The following is a 14,983-nucleotide window of genomic DNA, read 5'->3' on the forward strand; positions in this document are numbered from 1 at the left end:
GACTTAAGTTCATCAGTGGATTCTGGGCTGTGGTAGTTTTTGAGGTTAGAAAAACATCTGATGCGTTGCTTCCTCCAGAATAAAGACACATACTAGGATGGATGAGTATAGTATTGGAGGGTATGGAAGTATAGCTAAAATACTGAAAATTGGGAATCTGACCTACATAGAAACTCCATGGTCGCTGCTACTGATGGGAGTGTATAGGAAACATGAACGCTTTCCTTCAGGTGTGGTACAAGAGTTCAAAGCTGTCACCAGCTACAGAAGCCGGTCAAGGGGAAACGGAAATGCCCGTGGGAGATGTGTTATCATCTACTTTCAAAGTCCACTGGCTATCACTCTGCCCCCTGCAGTATATCCTTCACTACTACAGACAGCAAAAAACCCCACCAAAAATCAAAAACCAAAAACAAAACAAAACAAAAAAAAAACCCCTAAAATTCTGCAACTCAAATACAGTATGTATTTATGTACCAAGGGAAGATGACACTGTGATAAAGAAAGCACAGAACAAAACGCAATAAACGGAAGAACAGCGACAAAGAGAATATGGCTTATGAAGGTGATCTGATTGCGTTTATGTCTTTGATTGCAGAAACAATACAACTGTAAGAATAACGGGTGTGTGCCATTTTTCCATTCATTGAGAGAGTCCATGTGTACATGCATGCAAAGACAGGATGAGATTTAAGAAGCTAGCTGTGTTGTCCCCATTGCCGAGGGAGTCTGCCTTACCAAACGTTCATGAGGATGCAGGCTGCAGTAGCTGCTAGACTGTGGAATATGAGAAGAATTGCCCAACATTCCTCCATAGCCAGGCTGATTCATCCCACTGGAGGAGCTCCAAGGGTCACTGCTGTGATGGCCATCTGTAACGGACAAAGAAAACCATGACTTTTCTGAGGCATTCAGCCTTGCCTTATAGAGTAGAGTGTTTTCATATCCTGGAAAATGACTGCCTGTTGTATATTCATCTTTATGCTGGTGAGCTGATTATATCAGAAGACAGTCTCATTATTTTTTCCCAAGTGGCTCTATATTGCCAAACAAATATGAATATTTAACAGAGTTAAAGGGTTCTTAGTAAAAATTTAACTGTAAGAGAACGGAACATATTTCTACATAGAACTATGTCAAGACAGCAAGGTAGCTAATGCTAAAGAAACCATTTCTTAGAAGTCTCCTTTTTTTTTCCTATGAAAACCAACTAAAAAATTAAACTGTTCCTAAATTTTGGGGTGAAAATAAAACACTTGAGATATTACAGGGCTGGCAAGCTTGCAAGTTTTGAGAGCATATGAAGAAATAAGTAATAATGAAAAAGAATATCTCTGATTTCAGATTGGATTTCATTTTTGTGACATACAGAGTAGATGGAATTAAAGTTGGAATTACATTCTGGTATGTAGGAAAGAGGAATCTCATGTATATAGTTCTGAGTTTTTGACTTCTTTTTAAATGTTTGTATTTTGGTATATAGTTATATAGCTATCTTAAGCCTTCAGTAGCAATTGAATGGGTACACACATGTCATAAGGTAGATATTACGGTAAGGACAATTTTGAGAGCCTCTGAATTTTATAAAACTATGAGTTAAAAAGAGGTTTAAAATTATATGGAAATTATATGAAGTATCTTTTAATACCAAGTTAATCTTTTATTAACACCATATTAAAAATATTCCTACAGATTTTTTTTTACTCTCTGGGCCTACTGGCCTCGAAGTTACTACTAGATTGCTATTGTTTGGTCTGGTTTTCTCAGATTAAGGGAGCAGAGCATCTATGTTACTGCTCAGTTCAATTTTTCTTTCTTTTAATAGTTTAACAAAAAGTATTAAATGCCAGATATATACAAGGCCATCAGCTAGGTATTAATTGTATGGCAGGCATTGCTCCCTTGAAAATAAGATTATTTTCACCTTACACGTTATTTAATAAAGGCCTTTTGAAAATGTAGGCAGTAGGCAAGTTAAATCTGACACTATTTTTCATAAAGCCTTTTTTTTCCCTGAGTTTTTCACCCCAGAAGTTAGAATTCAGAAAACTGGAATGGTTTCAGGGCAGGAAGGAATAATCCAGAGATGTCTTAAGAACTATGAAAGCAAAATCATGTGTGTGATTTTGACAACTAAAGAGTTTTAACTAGAAGGTGGAAGCTAAAGTTAAAAATAAGAGGTCACACAATAGTGGGTTTAAAATATGCTACTGACAGTCTCTGAATATCTTTCATCTAAACTGTATTTTCTTCAAGACCTGAATTCTCAGGGCACTGTGGACCCTTACTGAAGGACACGGATGTGAAATGGGATCACGACGTACTGTTTCTGTGATCATAACGTAAAAACACAGGACTTTTTAAAAAGTTCTTATTCATGTACTTCAGATTTAGCTCTGAGATTGTGGAAGTTCAGATGTCATCTTAAATTCAAACACGAAGTTTAAGACCACTGACATTTCAAAGAGATGACATGCATGGCAAATAAATTGAGAATCTCTATCATTGAACAAGAGTCTCCTGAAACATTCTGACATGATGCCCTACATGGAAATACATTTAGGATTTGTTAACACAGACACGCTACTCAATGCAGACTTACAAAAATACACATTTTACATAAATTATGCTTTTCACAGTAAATTAATATTTATCACATCCCATGATCTTGGCATAATGTGGGTTTGAAAGAATAGAATTAGATGTGTGCAAATTAATTGTGCTCATCATAAATGTCAACTCAAAAAACATTTTTTTTTTTTTTTTGCTTCTTGGGTATTCATATGCAGAAAAGCAAATTGGTTCCCCATAGTTTGCGTGGTCTGCTATGGAGAAGAGCCTACTGCTTTACTCAACCTGATCTTTCCTTGCAGTGTGCACGGTTTAAGCAAGTGACCTTCCTGAAGGCAGACAGAAGAAATCTATCCTTCTGTCAATTTTCTCAATGAAATTCAGCTTTGAGTGATGAGTCCTTGAGCTGGCAATCTCTATAAGCACCGGTAGTGGAAGCATACTCTCGCTGACTGGTCATAACAGAGAGGCACTGGTGCCCAAGTGGCTGCTATCTATAGCTGAAGGGGATACACCTTCTGTCATGGCACAGAACACACCCAAGTGACATACCTGCTGTTCCCTTGGAGAGAAAGGGACATCGAGGACAGCTCACAAAGATAAAAGACCCTGGTCAACAGGAGCTCCATTACGTGTGGAACCAATTCTCTCTATTCCCGAGGGACCCATTCGATTCAATTTTATAGATTTTCCATGGAATTTCACACGTGAACTAACAACTCAAAAGAGCTAACACTCTGAAGGGAAAGGAAACAAATCCCTTTGAAACAGAATGATTTTTGAGTATGTCCACTGTAACCTAAGGGAGATGCCAAGCCACCTCCCTGGGACTTGCTGCCCCAAGTGGCTCCCCTTCCCGTGACGTGGTCCTTCCGGGAGGAGCACGAAGAAGGAAATCCCATGGCACTTTGCCAATGCAAAAAGAGTTAAAGTGTGCATACAGGGGTTCCTGGTGAATCCCATATCTGAATTTCAGAGTATTAACCTGGGAACAAGATCACCACATTTTGACAGTAAGTGTCCCAGGGGTATAGGGGATAGAGCCTTGGCTGCATCCTCTGGACGGTCTCCTCTCATAAGCAGCTGCTGGCATTTCAACCATCTCGGTCCTTTCTAAGCAGCAGAAGGAGCTGTATTACCAGGGGTGAGATTATAAGCTCGGGGAACACACATCCATGTGCACTGAATTAAATACACTGGACAATTAAATGGGTTAAATACACTTTATCTACCACGAACCTGTAATTTTCTATATTTTTCTGGGAAAAAAGCTGGGTCTTGGGCCCTCAATCCGTCAGTATGTTGGAATAGAGCTTTCGCTGTGTCATGAAATAATATTCCTGACTTTAGATAGGTCACTTCATCTTCAGTGGGACACTTGTTCTTACCTATAAATTAATAAGTGACCAACGTTTTTACTGATAAGAACAGATACTAAACTTGATCTTAGCCAAAAGGCCGAAAAGTGATTGTAAGTGTCCAACATTTTTATATAAAGGTATATATGAGGGTAATTTGTTCCTAGGCGGCTAAATCCGGGATGCTTAAAATACACACTGAACCAAAGCTCTTCTGAACATACAAACATCCTGTTCTCGGGAAGTGAAGACACAGAAATGATCAGTCATGGAAGACCATCCCCCAAGAAGAATCCGTTCTAAGCAAGCAAACCAGTCTAATCTTAACTCATGATCTCTCAAGAGGCTTTCACTTAAAAAATAAGTCTTTGTGAAGTTTTAATTAACTTATTTTTAATGAATTCAATTCCTAAAACAGAGCGTGACCTTCAGTGCTCTATACTTGCCTCCTATTCCATTTCTTGAGTAACAGAGCAGCACTCTTCTGTCCCATGTATGACATGAAAAGACCCGTGGATTTCCCCTCGGAAGAGGTGGTGTCTTACCTTGCATGAAGAAGGAGCTAGGGAAAGTGCTGGCTGCTGGTTTCGAGGAAGGGTAGCCTGGCGAGTCCCTATTGTAGTCGGCAGTGCTGGCTGACGGAGCATAAACCTGGGGAACAAGAGCCCGTTTAGTTTTGCTTGCTGCCTGGACCAAAGCATCTCATGGTCAATGGGACATTGCCACTCATGACTTTACAAGAAGCAGGCAGAAAAGGCAAAATTTCTACCACGTCCATCCTAGATCTGACCAAACCCTGGAAACACTGCCCCTTTCCGAATACAGAAAATCAAAAAAAGGCCGAGTAGGTTTGTGTGAATGGAAAACCAGGTGTGATATTTTCCAGTTACGGGCAAGAATATTGACAACTATGTCCGGTTGTAAATATATTACATAATACCCATAGGGTTGTCCTGGGAGCCTAAGCATTCTTTTTTTTTTTTTTTTTTAACACAAATGGCCCATGAGCATGTAAAAGGTAAAAAGAGAAACACCTGCCTCAAGCTTCTCCCGTTTTGTCTACCTTTCAATTAAAATTGAAAGAGAGACAGAGAGACAAAAAAGACAGATAAAATGAATGCACTCTCCAGATCGCAGAAAGTGACAAACAGATCTTGGAATATTAAATTCCCATAGTGTTAGCTTTTTGTAGAGATGCATGAAAAGGGCCATTAAAAGCCCAGGTCTACATAGACCCCGACAATCAGTGTGTACACATGAAGGGGGAGGAAAACCCTCATTTATAGTTCTTATTATCTTTGTATGTTCAATAAACTTAAAAACTGCCAAAATCCTAATTTACTTACATTCGTTTACTAATACTCAGGAGACTTGGGGAACCAGTCCTTTATAAAAATAGCTTGTGTGTTTTCTTGTTTATGTTTGCTTTAAAGAAGACAGCACAGTAGAAAAGCACACATTCGTAAGGTATAGTTTAACTTTCACTGGGTTTCCCCCTTGCCTTTTCTGCTAAATATAATTTTTTTTTAATCCCCGTTTCCTTTTGCTCCAAAAGTTCCTCTCTCCAGATGGTCGGAGAGACTGAAACGCTGTCATCCTCTTGATGAAAATGGATACCTTCCTGCCTCCAATTCGAAGCGGGCGGCTCACAAAACTGGCAGTGAACCTCTGGTGATATTCACAGGTCACAGGAAAAGAAGAAAGAAACCCACCAATAAAAAGGCAACTGCAGGGTTACCAAAAAATAACTCCCATTCTTTTTTTTTTCACAGCGCACATGGAATAAACACCCTGAGAAAAATTATGTAATTGCTCTCAGAACACCAAGAATCACGAACTAAGCGCTAATAAGAGGTTTAGGATTTCACAAAGGATAGGGCCACAGAGACAGATGCGGGAAAATATGCATACACATGCATACATCAAATAAATGCTACATATGCCCCACAGTGCCCTTGAAATTGGGAGGTCCTGGAGACTGAACAAAACAAAAATAAACCAGAAAAACCCTTGCACACTTTAAAAAACAAGGATTCTTCCTAAGTCATGAAAGAATCTAAGCCCTGTATTTTTCCTGGGCTAGATTTCATTTGATTTTTAAATTTTAGTCATATTTTAAATGTGTAAACAGCTACTTGCTTCTATTTCTACAGGGCTTACGATAAAGGGAAAACTTTTTCAAGTATCTCTTAGGGATAAAGAATAAAACATAAGCCAGGAATCCCAAAGCAAATCAATACCCTAAGTTTATTAAGCAAAACCCAGTATTTCCTTGAGAATTATACAACTGACCAACAGTTTGGAAAATACTACTAAATGTATTAGAGGTCTTGAGATTAGGCTAAAAGATGAAAAAAATATTACCTTCTAGGGAAAGGGGAAATTGAAAATTAGATCATCTCATTCTAATGACAGAATGAACACAAACAACTATAATATACCTACAGACTATTAGTCTGACAGGTTCCCGGTCAATCAGTATTAATACAAGTTAAGTATACTATGTATTACTCCCAAATTTCAGAAATCAATATATTTACTATAAAACTGAAAATAAACTCTCCCATATTATTAAATCACCTTCTATTTTAAAACAATCAAAATAAATTCTTTTAGGATAATATATAATTTTAATTACGTATTCTACTACATTACCCTTAAACATGTAGTATAATTATCACATAAGTACAAGGAATACATACAATTCGATGGCACCTAACAAGATTTATCTTTTTCCCAGATTTGGGTAGAATTATTTGATACCTCTTTGGGGAGGTACGGACAAATCTTTGGTAATTTTGCTCATATAAGGAGGCTACTTGGACTGTAAATTATGATCAAGCACAAAGATCTGAGAATAAGAACACTTATCCCAAATTCAGAAATACTGCCTGCATGAAAAAGAATATCTATGGGGTTAAAAAAGTTTTTAGGCTATATCATACCACACAATTTCTATTTTTCTGGTGTAGCCAAATTAAGATTCTTTAGATAAGGTGAAAGCCTTTGTTAACAAGAAATCGAACACTGTTTATAGCTTCTTAAAAAGGGCAATTTCTGTATATTTTATAAATTTTCTTCATATTATAACTGATCAGGTACAATGTTATTCCCTCTTAATTCATATACTTCATCTTTCTCATTCAGAAGTTATTTTTAAGGTAAGTGCTCTATATATTTGTTTATATAAATAAATACCACATAGAACTATATTTTTTAAAGTAGAAGGAATCAAAGATTTAGCTCAAACCCGTCCCCCGCATTTTAATTATAAGAAAATTCAATAATGGAACGGTCAAAGCAACTGCTCAAGATAGGCAACTATGGATTAGTCTTTATTTTCTACTACTTAATGGTTACTTTCTTTAAAAATCTTGGTGGAAGTATAAGATGATATTTGTGAAAACAGAGTGATCACTTCAGTTTATCCTTAATGCTCTAATTTTTAGTAACCTGGATGACCAGTGAGCTGCCTCATTATTTTATTTCAGTCAACTATTTTCCCAATCTCTCAAAGGACTTGAAAGTACGGGTTGCAAGAAGGTATTTAATAGAGATACTAAATTCAATAAGAAAAGCTCACACCCACTTAATTTTAATTATTATACCCTAGGTAAACAGAAAGATGACTTACACGTTTGTTAAAGAAAATAGCTTTTTATTTAACAGAACAATAACAAACACTGCAGATATCTTCAAATGACTAACACAAGAAAATCAGTCCAATGGAAAATGAAATACAAATCCCAAACTGTAGCTTGTATTGTAGTGTATTGAAGTGACTCTGTCAAGGAAACATGAGGAAAGACTAAAGGGAAACAAAAATCTACACTTAGTTTTCTTCTGATAAGGTATCTGAGATCAAGGTGACCTTTGGCATTCCAGTTCCTGCCACAAGAGTAACAAAAGAAGTGTGAAATTTTTGTTGCAAAATTGGAAATGGAGAAACTTGGCTCAAGCTCAAAGGCTACAGCCCTTTGAGTGAACTATTTGTTTAATAAACGCTTCATGGAAGGGCTTCCCTGGTGGCACGGTGGTTAAGAATCCGCCTGCCAATGCAGGGGACAGGGGTTCGATCCCTGGTCCAGGAAGATCCCACACGCCGCGGAGCAACGAAGCCCGGGCGTCACAACTACTGAGCCTGCGCTCTAGAGCCTGCACGCCACAACTACTGAGCCCGTGTGCCACAAGGACTGAAGCTCGCACGCCTAGAGCCCATGCTCCACAAGAAGAGAAGCCACAGCAATGAGAAGCCCGCGCACCACAACGAAGAGCAGCCCCCGCTCGCTGTGCAACTAGAGAAAGCCCGGGTGCAGCAATGAAGACCCAACGCAGCCAAAAAATAATTAATTAATTAATTAATTATTTTAAAAAAGCTTCATGGAAAACTAATAGCTAGTTAATATTCAAAGTTAGCACCATTATCTTTTCTCCTACAGTCCTGAATTTAAAACAAAATCACAAATACAGAAATTCTGAGCTTAACAGAGCTCTCTAGATAACAGTAAACCCTGAATAAATAAAAATTCTAAAAGTTCTCATTTTACAGATTTAATTTTTGTTGTAATTTGAGATGTATTACTATGGCACATTAGCTGTTGCAACCAATGATCTGATTATCATTTGTGCCATCATCAAAGAAACAATGTGACACATTCTTTGAAATAGAACCTCCGTCTACTAGAAAAGAAGGAAACCAAGCAAACACACAAACCAACGAACAAAATGAAGGGAGTAGAATGCACATTCTACCGTTTCCCTTTGAGGTGCTCATTTTTATCTGTCTTGGCATGTCAGTTTCACTTATGGAGATTTTAAAAAATAACAATGATTACCATTTGTTCAGGGCCTCTTGTGGAATAGCTTTTCTGCCCGGAGCTCCATACACATTATTTCTAATCCTCATAATAATCAAACAAGATGGACATTATTAATAGTATCATTCCTATTTCACACGGCTGAAGGATGGTAGAGAGGTCAGATGCACTGGCCCAGAGAGGCCTGGGTCTGAGTGCCCGTTCCATCATTTATGAGCTAGGCAACCTTGGACCTGTTACTTTACCCTCTCTGGTCTTCAGATTCCTGGCTGTAAAGAGGGAATGACAGTGCCTGGTATGCCAAATCCTTGTGAGAATTAAAAGGCATAATGTGTATAAACGCAACTAGAATAATACCTGGCACTTATTAAGCATGCAAAAAAATCAGATAATTGTGTTAATGTTGTGCTGCTATTTTTTTTTTTTAAATTATCTGGACAAATGTGACTCAGGAAAGTTAACCCACTTTTCCATGTTAAAAACTCACCAAGTGGTAAAGGAAAGATTCGAACTAGTCATCAAAGTCTATGTTCTTTCCATTAAAAAACAATTTCTTGATCTTAAGAGGCAAAAAAGAAAAGATAATTTAGCTATGAACACAAGGCTGTACTTTGGCCATGGTTTAATAGAAATATTCTTGTGGGGTCTCATAATTACCTTTTAAGAAAATAAAACGTGATAAGGCATGTTGACAGTAAAACCAATATATGTTGGTTACTTTCTTCCCAAAGTGGGAAGCTGAACTCTGGAGGGGATAAAGGGAAGTGGTTATAGATCATGTATCATGAGGTGTGTAACTGAGTGGGGTTGGGTGATAGCCACTGGGCTTGTACAGTAGACCTTTAACATTCAGTAACATTACTACCTCTTTGTGATCTGCAAGTACCCTCTGAATAAATAATTTCCAAAGAGAACCAGTCGAGAATAACTGAAACATTGTAATTGAGACTTTCAGATCCTTAAAGAGAGTTACTGTATGCTCCATAATGAGTAGAAAATAGCAAGGCACAATTATGCCTCAGATGTCCAAGTGCTGGCGAGGCTGACTTAGTAGCTCACACCTTGGGAGATTTCACAAATATTCTAAACTGTGACAGACACTCAAATGCCAAGAGTTTATGGTGTGTCACTGATGTTCACAAACCTAGGCGTATGCATTGATGCTTCCCAGCATCTAATGGGGAAAAGTACTTGTAGGGGATCAGCTCACTACTCAGGCAACTAACTGGATTGGACCTCAACTCTTATTGTTTGAAGGACATGGGTCACAGTAAGAGAAAAGAACGGCTATAGGGCAGTGATACCTACCCAAGGGCCTGCACAGAGCCCAGGGCTCCTGACTTCTCATCCAGTCTTCCTGGCACTCTCCTTCCTAAAGTCTTTTTTAACTTTATAACTTAAATATTCCAATGGGTAGTAAAATGGCATAAAATGTTAACAAGCAGATACAAGTAACAGAGTTGAATAAGTTGTCATAAGGTTTACAGGCAGTGAATAATGCTCAGGAGTATTAAAAAGAAGGCAATACACAACCCAACAGTGCAAAGAAAAACAAAAACCAACTACAGAAATAAAAATTAATCATCTGATATATTTTCAGTATATATTACCAAGTCAAGGAATATTTTACTAATGGAAAAAGATCCTATTTCATTTCCAAATGATGGTTAAAGGCCACTTTGCATTATTATCACATTAACAGGAAATAAGTTTAGAGATAACACATAAATGTTGCAGTATATTGACAAATAGATGGATATTTAATTATACATGAAAAAAAATTCAGAGGTATAATCTGTTGCAATTGTGAAACTTTTATTTCCATCTCAATCACTTGAAGCTTTTATAAATAAATAGTTCTAAGTGCCATAAAGTAACTCCCAGTAAAAAGAGTTTTACTCCTCAAACTATTTTTATTAGTAGTCTGAAAAAAATCACAATTATCTAGACATGTATAAAATGTACCATTCATGTATATGATATTCATATTTTATTTCTACTAACAGCAATGACCTGTCTTCACTCTACCATAGTGCATCACAAAAAAACAAATGAAAAAGAATATGGATATGAACCCCCTAAAAGAAATTCCTTGAGTATGTAATATATTTAGAACACAAGTCATTTTTTTTAACATCTTTATTGAAGTATAATTGCTTTACAATGGTGTGTTAGTTTCTGCTTTAAAACAAAGTGAATCAGTTATACATATACATATGTTCCCATATCTCTTCCCTCTTGCATCTCCCTCCCCCCCATCCTCCCTATCCCACCCCTCTAGGTGGTCACAAAGCACCGAGCTGATCTCCCTGTGCTATGCGGCTGCTTCCCACTAGCTATCTATTTTACATTTGGTAGTGTATATATGTCCATGACACTCTCTCACCCTGTCACATCTCACCCCTCCCCCTCCCCATCTCCTCAAGTCCATTCTTTAGTAGGTCTGTGTCTTTATTCCCATCTTGCCACTAGGTTCTTCATGTCCTTTTTTTTTTTTTTCCCTTAGATTCCATATATATGTGTTAGCATACTGTATTTGTTTTTCTCTTTCTGACTTACTTCACTCTGTATGACAGACTCTAACTCCATCCACCTCATTACAAATACCTCCATTTCATTTCTTTTTATGGCTGAGTAATATTCCATTGTATATATGTGCCACATCTTCTTTATCCATTCATCCGATGATGGACACTTTGGTTGCTTCCATGTCCTGGCTATTGTAAATAGAGCTGCAATGAACATTTTGGTACATGACTCTTTTTGAATTATGGTTTTCTCAGGGTATATGCCCAGTAGTGGGATTGCTGGGTCGTATGGTAGTTCTATTTTTAGTTTTTGAAGGAACCTCCATACTGTTCTCCATAGTGGCTGTATCAATTTACATTCCCACCAACAGTGCAAGAGTGTTCCCTTTTCTCCACACCCTCTCCAGCATTTATTGTTTCTAGATTTTTTGATGATGGCCATTCTGACCGGTGTGAGATGATACCTCATTGTAGTTTTGATTTGCATTTCTCTAATGATTAAGGATGTTGAGCATTCTTTCATGTGTCTGTTGGCCATCTGTATATCTTCTTTGGAGAAATGTCTGTTTAGCTCTTCTGCCCATTTTTGGATTGGGTTGTTTGTTTTTTTGTTATTGAGCTGCATGAGCTGCTTGTAAATCTTGGAGATTAATCCTTTGTCAGTTGCTTCATTTGCAAATATTTTCTCCCATTCTGAGGGTTGTCTTTTGGTCTTGTTTATGGTTTCCTTTGCTGTGCAAAAGCTTTTAAGTTTCATTAGGTCCCATTTGTTTATTTGTGTTTTTATTTCCATTTCTCTAGGAGCTGGGTCAAAAAGGATCTTGCTGCGATGTATGTCATAGAGTGTTCTGCCTATGTTTTCCTCTAAGAGATTGATAGTGTCTGGCCTTACATTTAGGTCTTTAATCCATTTTGAGTTTATTTTTGTGCATGGTGTTAGGGAGTGTTCTAATTTCATACTTTTACATGTATCTGTCCAATTTTCCCAGCACCACTTATTGAAGAGGCTGTCTTTTCTCCACTGTATATGCTTGCCTCCTTTATCAAAGATAAGGTGACCATATGTGTGTGGGTTTATCTCTGGGCTTTCTATCCTGTTCCATTGATCTATATTTCTGTTTTTGTGCCAGTACCAAACTGTCTTGATTACTGTAGCTTTGTAATATAGTCTGAAGTCAGGGAGCCTGATTCCTCCAGCTCCATTTTTCGTTCTCAAGCTTGCTTTGGCTATTCGGGGTCTTTTGTGTCTCCATACAAATTGTGAAATTTTTTGTTCTAGTTCTGTGAAAAATGCCTGTGGTAGTTTGATAGGGATTGCATTGAATCTGTAGATTGCTTTGGGTAGTAGAGTCATTTTCACAATGTTGATTCTTCCAATCCAAGAACATGGTATATCTCTCCATCTATTTGTATCATCTTTAATTTCTTTCATCAGTGTCCTATAATTTTCTGCACACAGGTCTTTTGTCTCCTTAGGTAGGTTTATTCCTAGATATTTTATTCTTTTTGTTGCAATGGTAAACAGGAGTGTTTTCTTAATTTCACTTTCAGATTTTTCATCATTAGTATATAGGAATGCAAGAGATTTCTGTGCATTAATTTTGTATCCTGCTACTTTACCAAATTCATTGATTAGCTCTAGTAATTTTCTAGTGGCAGTTTTAGGATTCTCTATGTATAGTATCATGTCATCTGCAAACAGTGACAGCTGAACACAAGTCATTTTGAGCATATATCCAAACACTCCATGACAAATACTACATATAACTGTTCTACCCTTCCGAATATCAGTTGAGTTTTGATTATCTGTTCATGAGTATATTAAATCTGAAGCTAAACTCTACAAGTGAATTACAGCCAAGAATTTTATCCTTCTCAGCCACGAAATTTCCTTTTCTATGTTAAGTAGTAGAATTTTAAGAATTTTAATTCCCTTCTTTGCATCTCTATCTATCAAATTGTGTAACTCAAAGAAATTAAAAGACCCAAGAGAAAGCAACAGAAAGGAGAAGCAGAGATCTGAGTGATCTATAACAGATCAGAAGCACAGAAGCACGCAGGATGGGCAGACTGTAGCCCATGCACTTTCGACCAGCACACTCAGCCTGCAGCAAGCTCGGCCATGACACAGGAAAAAAGTGAGCTGGACCCATTATTAACCACAAGAGCTACAAAAAAACCTGACGTTCTTTTTTATTTATTTATTTATTTATTTATTTTTGGCTGTGTTGGGTCTTCGTTGCTGCGTGTGGGCTTTCTCTAGTTGTGACGAGCGGGGGCTACTCTTCGTTGCGGTGCACGGGCTTCTCATTGCGGTGGCTTCTCTTGTTGTGGAGCACGGGCTCTAGAGCACAGGCTCAGTAGCTGTGGCACATGGGCTTAGTTGCTCCATGGCATGTGGGATCTTCCCAGACCAGGGCTTGAACCCATGTCCCCTGCATTGGCAGGCGGATTCTTAACCACTACGCCACCAGGGAAGTCCCAATCTGACATTCTTTATGGCCAGACAGTTCTACCTTGTTCTTTCCTTTCTTCAAATTAAAAGACAATATGTTTTTAAATATAGCTAGTTGCAGTATGTTTTCCAAATCTCTAAATTTCAACCTATTAAAAAAGACTCTGTGTAGCTTAAAAATTTACAAGGAAGGAAAAAAACTTTGCTTCAATTAAAAATAAAAAAAAAAAACTAAGAAGCACTAATAATTGTATAGCAATATTATTGTGATTTAAATCTACACAGTGTCCCATTAGTTTACAAGTATTTTACAAGTATCAGTGTGTTATCACTGCAAACATGAGGCAGCAAAACTGCGAAGATAGGTATGATTAGGCTCACTCTGTTATGATATCATAGATGTATCACACACATGATATTGGGATATATCATAGATATAGAACGTTTGAGATTTTAAGCTGTTTTCACATATTATCCTGCAGCCATCTCAGTGATCTATGCAGGGAGTTAACAGTTAAAAACAAAGAAAAGAAACAATTTATTATGGTATTATAACTTAACACTCTCTAGAACTGGAAAGGGATCTGGTCCCAATGCCTGTCAGTCCAAGCTCTTGTCACTGTTGGCATGACAAAGTGATGCCAGTGATAAAAAATAGCTAACACTAAATTTACTTAGGGCATGCTAGACACTATTCCAGCAAAACTGTACATCTCCTCATTTTGTCTTGACACACTAACCCTATTGTTTTATCATCCCAGTTTTACATAGAAGGAATTTGGAGGCATAGACACATTAAGTAACTTGCTCCAAGTCACATAGCTAGTTAAGTGGAAAAACTGACATTCAAAATCATGTCATCTTGTTTGGGAGTTTGAGCTTTAACATGATCTCTTGATCGCTAAGGGGCTTCTCTCCAAGGTGGTCATAGACCCCTACCTAAACCCAGATTTGTAGAATTCTGGATCCCCTTTACATACTCTATGGCCACGTAGCAGACAAGGGGCTGAGAATGCTGTTTGGCCCAAAGAGAAGAACACAAGATGACCTCAGTCAGCAGAGCACAAAGAAAGTTCTTGTGCACTACTACAAGGAGGACCGTTCATCTGTCTTTCAGACCTGAAGCTGAGCCACGTAGCAGCAGGACCTGATACTCTTGTTTGACAGTACTGAAAACAGAGAGAGGCAAAGAATCTGCTGAGAGTTACACTGGGGTTTAGTGGTGACGAAATACCAATATACTAAACTTTTTTT

General features: G+C 37.7%; 1 protein-coding gene and 1 pseudogene across 21 annotated transcripts in view; both read right to left on the reverse strand.

Moving 5' to 3' along the window:
• Nucleotides 1-14,983, reverse strand: part of TCF4 (transcription factor 4) — a 352,696-nt gene that overhangs the window by 48,215 nt on the left and 289,498 nt on the right. For all 21 annotated transcript variants that reach the window (XM_036874762.1, XM_036874761.1, XM_036874759.1 and 18 more), the window contains 2 exons: nucleotides 4,475-4,580; nucleotides 739-872 (listed from right to left, as the gene is read on the reverse strand). In XM_036874762.1, coding sequence (XP_036730657.1) covers nucleotides 739-872; nucleotides 4,475-4,580 — 240 coding nt within the window. The remainder of the gene's footprint in view (nucleotides 1-738; nucleotides 873-4,474; nucleotides 4,581-14,983) is intronic.
• LOC118880437 lies at nucleotides 3,869-4,041 on the reverse strand (annotated as a pseudogene).

The sequence above is a fragment of the Balaenoptera musculus genome, chromosome 14, assembly GCF_009873245.2.
Source record: "Balaenoptera musculus isolate JJ_BM4_2016_0621 chromosome 14, mBalMus1.pri.v3, whole genome shotgun sequence".
Classification (NCBI taxonomy): domain Eukaryota; kingdom Metazoa; phylum Chordata; class Mammalia; order Artiodactyla; family Balaenopteridae; genus Balaenoptera; species Balaenoptera musculus.